This window comes from Phalaenopsis equestris, unplaced genomic scaffold (genome assembly GCF_001263595.1).
Source record: "Phalaenopsis equestris unplaced genomic scaffold, ASM126359v1 Scaffold220748, whole genome shotgun sequence".
In the NCBI taxonomy this organism is placed as follows: Eukaryota; Viridiplantae; Streptophyta; class Magnoliopsida; order Asparagales; family Orchidaceae; genus Phalaenopsis; species Phalaenopsis equestris.
This window is the reverse complement of record NW_018239008.1, coordinates 1-8,680: the sequence shown is the minus strand read 5'-3', so window position 1 is coordinate 8,680 and position 8,680 is coordinate 1. Positions and strand designations below refer to the sequence as shown.

General features: G+C 34.0%; 1 protein-coding gene across 1 annotated transcript; it reads left to right on the top strand.

Moving 5' to 3' along the window:
* Positions 1-1,241: 1,241 nt before the first annotated feature.
* LOC110037545 (sister-chromatid cohesion protein 3-like) lies at positions 1,242-8,639 on the top strand (the record flags this gene model as incomplete). The annotated part of the gene is made up of 16 exons (XM_020742216.1): positions 1,242-1,278; positions 3,598-3,710; positions 3,786-3,878; positions 3,998-4,161; positions 4,450-4,686; positions 4,758-4,902; positions 5,010-5,188; positions 5,261-5,406; positions 5,751-5,878; positions 6,025-6,198; positions 7,139-7,300; positions 7,387-7,587; positions 7,657-7,794; positions 7,875-8,072; positions 8,178-8,322; positions 8,456-8,639. Coding segments are annotated over exons 1-16 (2,429 nt in total), but the record flags the coding sequence as incomplete, so codon positions are not given.
* Between the last annotated feature and the right edge of the window lie 41 nt (positions 8,640-8,680).

Here is an 8,680-nt window from a genome sequence, read left to right as displayed (position 1 = left end):
CTTGGTCTGTTACTTCATTGTCATCACCTTCGTCTTCTGCGCCTTCTTTGTCATTGTCGACTTCGCCTGGAAGCAATTCGTTTGCGGCGTCATCATTCGTCTTCTGCTTAGTCTCGTTTTGGCTTCACTGACGCCTGCTTAGGTCTATTTCCTCATTTGTTGTGCTCTGTTGTCTACTTGTTCTTCAAGTTATTTGTGCATTTTTGGATTTGTCGACTTTTACTTAGGTCTATTTCCTTGGTTGTTGCGTTCCGTTGTCTGCTTGTTCTTGGAGTTATTTGTCAATTCGTCCTTCAATAGTGAATGATACCTATTATAGCTTGTGAACACAAACATTTTGTGATTGGTTTGGTTTCATCAGTTACTAAGATTGCATAAATGACATCAATTATTTATATTGAAATAACTGTGAGATTCTATTTAAGGAGTATTTTTTAAGAGAGTTGCCTCACTAATAATCCTCTAGTTGAGACCAAGTCAAACTATTTTGAGTGGATGCTCAACTTTCGATACAACTACGAAATTTCATCGAATCTTATCAATTCAGTCATATTACTTACTGCAACTGTGTTAAAGATGCGACGAAGGAATTGATGTGTGTTTTTTGGGAGAGAATATTTCTTGAACATTTGATGTATGTAAGAAATTCTATCGTGCTGAATAATATGATCTGTCACTTAACACACATCACATGCACTTTAAATATATGCATGAAGAATTGAACGCACTATTGTCCTCTAGCATATATTTTTGTTTTTAAAAGTATTAAAGAGAGTAAATGACTATCATGTGTTTTCTAGTTGTCCTAAACTCTCAGTGTAAATGTGTCAAATCACACATTTTATCTGACCCTGGATTGCCCTGGATATATGACTTTGAGGGAAGCCTATAGTTTAATTTTTCGTATGATCCTGGGTTCTCGAGCCTCATTCATACAACAATATAGTGCCTTTGCTAGTTATAAAAATAAAGACATCAGTAAATCTCAGTCTCAAGACAATTATTGAAGTGAAACTCCAAATTCTAGATATCAAGGAATTCGTAAAATCAAGGGTCAAAAGTAGTGTGCTATTAATGTCACTAACTTGGTCATACAAAAAGAACAAATTAGAAGTTGCTCAAAAAAGAACTAAAAGGGTTTTAAATCACAATCTGCTCACATTGTCACTACCACCCTTCGAGTTAAACTCTTGATCTTTGCAGATGAATATACCAAGTTCATCAAATTTCAGGAAGCATACAAGGAATCTCCATCCATGACTGCTCTTGCCGAGTTAGGTAAGAATCATACTTATCTTCTTTCATTTTGCATACAAGGAATCATTGCTTCTATTGCTACAGTTCTCATGACAGATAATCCAAAACAATTTTCTACCTTTCATAAACACCTATGTTCTATTACCTTAGCAGATGAATCCACCTTTAGTGTTCTCAGTTCTGATAACATCAATATTACACCCATATTGCCTCTAACTTCTATTTTCAATTTACGTCATTTTGTTTTTAATCATATTCCTGCTAACAAAATTACACGTGATTTTAATTATTATATCTTATTATTTCCCGATGATTGTCAATTTTAGGACCTTATGACAGAACATTTTTATTAAAGGGCGAGAATCAAGGAGATTATATATTATGGATAATGAAGTTCTTTGACCTGCAACCCGTTGCATACCTTATCTTATTTTGAGATTCATTATCTATTAAGGCACTCTTTTTTATCAATGTTGAAAGAATTGTACCTCCAATTTCAACAATTATTTTAGCTTGTGCGTTGTGTCAATTTGCAAAATACAATCGATTGTATTCTGTTCCTAGAGTTATTAAAAGAGCCATTCATAGTTTTGAGTTGCATCATTTTGATGTGTGGAGACATTGTCCCATTTTGTCTAATTAATTTTGATTCTTTGTCATTTTTGTGGATGATTTTTTTTCTCGTACGACTAGGCTTTACTTTATGAAATCTCGTACTAATGTATTATCACATTTTCAATCCTTTCGCGCAAAGTTAAATCTTAATTCAATATTTCAGTTAATATTCTGATAAGTGATAATGCCAAATAATATTTTCTTACACCCCTTCAGAAGTACATGGCTTAAAAAGAGATGCTTCACCATTCATCGTGTGTCGATTACCTATCCCAAACTGGAGTATTTGAAAGGAAAAATTGACATCTTCTGGAGACATCTAGGGCTCTTTTGTTTCAAATAAATGCGTCTAAACAATTCCGGGCTAATACAGTTTCTACTGCGTGTATTTTGATCTATCGGATGTCTTCTACTGTTTTACAGAATCAAACACTCTATCAAGTTTTATTTTCAACCAACTCTCTTTTTTAATTGAACTACATATGTTTTGGTGTATTTGCTTTTGTCCGTGGTACTTGCCCACAAGTGTTCAAACTTGATCCTAAGTCATTAAGGTTTGTCATATATTATTGTCTGAAAAAAAATGTATTAATGTTTTTTCCCTCTTAAACAGATTATTCTGTTGAAGTCACATTTCATGAACAAATCTCATTCTTTAGCGACTCATCAGTGTCTAAATCTTCACCATATTCGGATGAGTTGTTAACTCATCACATCATAAGCTTAGATCCTGATCTAGCTCCATCTCCAATGCGTCAACCCAAACCACCTATCACTAATATTTACTAGAGAAAACCTCGCTCCCTTAATCCTAGTGTGGCATCAATATCTTCCTCAATGGATCCCCTTCCTAGTGATCTTGATTTAATAATTGCTCTTTGAAGAGTTAAACATTAATGCACCTATCCTGTTTACTTTTGGGCTGAATATAATTAGTTATCTTCACTTCGTGCTCGATTGCTGCTTCTCTTAATTTTATTGAGCATAGCCCTTAAGTTTATATGACTTATGGGATCGACTACTTGTTGTTTCGGTAGCTAAGTTAAGGGCTACGCTCCAACCATGCCCGAAGGTGCAGAAAGCATTCTGCCGTCCAACTTTACAGAGACCAATTATTCACTGCGGTCAAGAACAAATTACCATTACTTGGGCATGTTGCATACAAAATGATCTTAATTTATTAAAATTAAATGAAAATATGACACTCAATAGGATACAAAAAAAGGATATCAATTTTACTTTATTCTTTGGATCATAACAGGTATATATGCACAGCATGAATAAATTATCTTTGATTTTATTTAACATGCATCTATTTTGCTGGTTGAAAAAAGTTTTAAATGCATAACCACTCAAACATAGATTTGTACATTTCTCCTAAATACATGTATTTGTACTATTAATTCATATTTGCTTATGATTAAGTTTCTTGAAATTTACTTTGATAGTTGAATGTTAGTAATATTATCAAGGAATCTTGCAAATCACATGATTATGCTTAAAGCATTATGGCTAGCTTCATGCCTGAATTTTCTGAGGTGAGTTGCATTGGGATTGCATCTCATTGTAGTATGTCTGAAGATATTCATCTTGAAGCCTGTGATTTCTGCTTATTTACATGGATAACAAATTCTTTTCATCCTCCTACCTGTTTAATTCTTACAAGAATTATTTTACGCTGGCTTTAATTTTATTGCAACACTATCTTTGCACATAATTTGGCAGAGATTGTCAAGTATAATGGCAAACTCATCCCGTATGCTGTTAAAAAGTTGGTTGAGCGATACGAAACAGACCCTAAATCTGCATTGGTGGATATTCTGATGCTGCTTTTTGAGGTCACTTGTTAAACTTGTCGTTTTGTTAATATTGTTCCATTTTCAAATTCTAACCATTTTTTTCTCATTAAGCAGGCATGTGGTGCTAAGTATCAGTTTCATGTGGATAGCATTGAATCTACTGATGTGGATAATGTGGTAGTAAAGCTTGTAGAGCTTGCTAATGCTGTATCCTGAAATTTGAAAATTGAAATTGCTTGTTAAATTAGAACTCAAGTATTTTTATTCGTGAAGTTGTTCTTTGCAATACTGACCAGTGTTATAGACTTAACTTATATGGTTACTAGGGAGAAGTTGAGGATCTCTATACCTCCAAGCGGAAGGAGCTTAAAAACTTCAAGGAAAACCTTGCATTATTTTGGGACACTTTAGTTCTCGAGTGTCAAAATGGGCCATTATTTGATAATATTTTATTTGATAAATGTATGGACTATGTCATTGCATTGTCATGGTAAGTCATCTATTAGAATCTTTCACTGATAATTGAAAGGGGGCATTTAGATACATACCACCCAATTCCTATGTATTTACATATCTAACACCTAAATTTTATTTTTTACATTATACCACCCAAATCATTCACATTACATAAAAAATACCACCATTTAATTTTTAAAAGGTGAAATACACCTTTTCATGCATATGTCAGGTGTTAGATTCATAAATACATTAGGAATTGAGTTGTATGTATGTAAATCTTCCCATTTGAAAACATTAATATCTGCTTTGTTGTTTCTAGTACGCCTCCTAGAATTTATCGCCATGTGGCCACACTTGTGGGCCTTCAGCTCGTCACTTCCCTTATAGCAGCTGCTAAGATACTAGCAGGCCAGCGTGAGACTACTCAGAGACAGTTAAATGCTGAAAAGAAGAAACGGAGTGACGGGCCTCGGGTGGACTCATTGAACAAAAGATTAACCCAGACCCACAAAGTGATAAGTGTCATAGAAGAGATGATGAGGAAACTATTCCAAGGGTGAATTCTCTGGGTTGTAATAATTTTTATTACTTCAATAAAATAAGTTCTCATGAATTTTTTTTTGACAGGTTATTTATGCACCGATACCGAGATGTTGATTCAGACATTCGAGTTTCTTGTATTAGATCTCTTGGTGTTTGGATCTTGTCATACCCGTCACTATTCTTGCAGGATTTATATTTAAAATATCTTGGGTGGACTTTAAATGACAAAGTAGGCCATCTTTTTAAAATTTTTGAATTTTCTCATCCCTCAACTTGATTCTCTTTGTTTTGTCTTCTATTGATCTCATTCTTCTATTATTCTGATTGCATCTGAAGGTTGCTGCTGTCAGAAAAACTTCTGTCCTGTCCTTGCAGAACCTTTATGAAGTGGATGATAATGTTCCATCTCTCGGCCTTTTTACTGAAAGATTTTGCAACAGAATGATTGAACTTGCTGATGATATTGACATTTCTGTTGCTGTTTCTGCCATAGGGCTTCTTAAGCTTCTTCTGAGGTAACCGCACTCACCTCTACTTGTTAAAAAATGTGGCTTTTGTAACTGATCGTTTTCTATGTGGTTTCACAGGCATCAACTTCTTACCGACGAGGAATTGGGTCCTTTATATGATTTGCTCGTTGATGACCCTCCTCTGATTAGGCGTGCTATAGGTGAATTAGTTTATGATCACCTGATTGCACAAAATGTGAAGGGTTCAACATCTGTTTCCAAAGGTACACTATTATAATATTTAGGAAGATTTATATAGATGATACATACCACTAAATTTCTATGTATTTACATATCTAACACCTAAACTTCAATTTTTACACGCATGCCATTTTCCCTATCATAAAAAGGAGTATTTCACTTTTTAAAAGTTAAAGTGGTGGTATGTTTTGATGTGATATGAAAGATTTGGGTGGAATAAATGCAAAAATTAAACTTTAGTTGTTAGATATGTAAAAACATAAGGTTCAGGTGGTATGCATGTAAATGCCTCTAATGTTTATTGTACAATCTGCACTTCCATCTTATGTTCAATCCATTTTATTTGTTAAGCCAAATATATGCTCAGGGGAAGATGATAAAACTTCTGAAGTACACTTGGGAAGAATGTTGCAAATACTTAGAGAATTTCCTGATGATCCAATTCTAAGTGCATACGTTATTGATGATATTTGGGATGATATGAAGGCCATGAAAGTATAGTAACTTCTGCATCGTCATTATTTTGTAAATTTGAAATTAAAACTTATCCATGGAGTGCTGTAAAATCTCGATCGTGAATGATATATTTCGATCCGTATATATATGATAACCTATGATAACCGTGTTTAGAGTTTTAACAGGATTGGAAGTGCATGATTTCCATGCTACTTGATGAATCTCCAGGAATTGAAGTTACTGATGTGGATGCAACTAATCTGGTTCGTTTGCTTAACGCTTCTGCCAAGAAGGCAGTTGGAGAGAAGATTGTTCCATCCACCGATAATCGTAAGCCTCATTATACAAAAGCCCAAAAGGTATGTGATGCTAGATTTTCCTTTCAAGTATCATTATACTGAATTTATAGCTGGATTACCATAGATCCTTAAATTTATGGGCAATTATAATTCTTTGTGCAGACTATGTTAAAAATCAATTTTTATCATGTTTGATTATGATTTCTCTTTCTAGAAATATTATTTTTTTTTGGAAATTTACATACGTGGCACACAGATCTTATGGATTTACATATCGACCCCCCTAAAGTTTGCTATTTATATTTATAACACCTTGGCGCTATAAACTTATACATGATAAGGTACATCTGACTTTTAAAAAGTTAGTAAAATGATATTTTTGATGTGATGTGTTGTTAAAGATTTGAATGTTAAAATTTAAATATTGAAGTCTAGAGGTTAGATATAAGAATTGTGTGGCGTGCTATGTAAATGCCCCCATTTTGTTTGATTTTTTTCTGGTTTGAGGAAGCTTAATTTTTTTGATGTATCCTTTCAATAGTCCAAAGTCACGCACCACTTCAGTTGATATGTGTAGTATCAAGTAATTTTGGAATCAATGGAATCACACCTAATCATGCTTCTTGAATAACTTTTGATGTATCAGATATTTACAAAGTATTATTTTTTCTCTTGCAGTAAAATCTATTTAATGTTACTTTGGTCTTGCTTGTGGATATTTCTTTTGCTGTTGTATTGATACAAATTAACTTTCATTCTTCTCATATTATAAAAATTAACAATCAAGGTTATGCATATTTGTTTATCCTCGGTCTTGCATGCTCGGACTTGCGATTCTTCATTAAACATGTTATGTCTTCAGCAAGTTACATTGGACTGCTTTCAGTTGTTCTTTAAGCTTGGCTTTTCTCAAATTCTTTTCTTGCACCAATTAAAGTTATTAATCGCATAGACTGCCAGTGGACAATGCCTTATGTTTTTATGCTGCTTTGTTTCTCAGGAGGCCCTAGATAATAACAGGAGAGAAATAACAGCTGCCTTAATGAAGAGCTATCCACAGCTGCTGCAAAAATTTATTGCGGATAAAGCAAAGTTACCTGCATTAGTTGAAATTCTTTTGCTTTTGAACCTAGAGCTATACTCACTTAAAAGGCGGGAGCAGGTTTGTTGATTTGCATGCTCGATTTTGTCTTTCCTTACCTTTGTTACTTTACTAAATACGGTTGTTTCTTTACCTTGTTTATTCAGAGTTTTAAGTCTATTTTGGATCTGATTGCCGAAGCATTCTTTAAACACGGTGAGGAGGATGCTTTGAAATCCTGTATAAAGGCTCTTATCTTTTGTTCCACCGAGAGTCAAGCGGACTTGCAAGATTATGCCAAGAATAAGCTAAAAGATCTCGAAAATGAGTTACTAGTTAAGCTGAAGGCTGCCATAAAAGCTGTAAAGGTGCGTGCATATATTTTTTTCTGTATTCCTTTCAATAACATTGAATGAACAGTGACTTTTACTTTGCAGGTTGGAGATGATGAGTATTCTCTTTTGGTTAATTTGAAACGGTTGTATGAGGTTCAGCTGAAGAAAAATTTTGCTAATGATGACTTATACGATGAATTGGCTAGCATTCTTAGAGATGTAAAAGGATTGGATGATGAGGCATGCTTTATATATATATATATTTTTTTTTTTTTAAGTTTTTCTTCTTGGGCATTATCTTATAGATTCTCTTTTTTCAGGTGCTTGGTTTTGTACTTCTCAATATGTATTTACAGGTAGCTTGGTCTTTGTATTCAATTGATGGTGAAAATCCCTCTGAGGTCTCTTTAACGGTGCTTTTGTCCAAGAGAACGAATCTCTTTGAGCAGCTAGAACACCTCATGGACTCCTTGGTCGTAGTCCATGAGGAAAGGCGTCGAACAGTTCTTCCATTCAGAGTAAGTTTTCACTTTTTTATTGCAAATTGAAACCAAAAACATTTTGGATTTCAACATTTATTGTGATCAGCTGATTCAGTAATTCTGTATTCAATACATTGATAGGTTTCCATCATACTAGCAGAAATGTGGAACTTGTTCAAGACGTCAAAATATGCATCCACAAAACTGGAGAGTCTAGGATATTGCCCGGATTTATCTACTGTTCAGAAGTTTTGGAAACTTTGTGAACAAATACTTAACATTTCAGGTTTTTTACAATCCTTGGCCATCATTAATAGGAGATTGATCTGTTTATTGTTTTACATTTTGGACAGGGGCTTCATATTTTCTGTATTATTTATTGAGGCAATAGACATTATATTGCTCATGTAAATTGACAGATGAGACTGAAGATGAATTTGCAAATGAAGAATATATTGAAGAAACCAACAAAGACGCGGTACTGCTTGCTGCTGCGAAGTTAGTGATCAACAATGCTGTTTCCAGGGTAACTTTCCTTAGCTTTGATTTGTTGGGGGCTTTTATCAACATTATATTTGGATACACGAGCACATTGGCATCTGTGTGAGTGCTCTTTTCTGTATAACTGTGTACTCTTCTATACA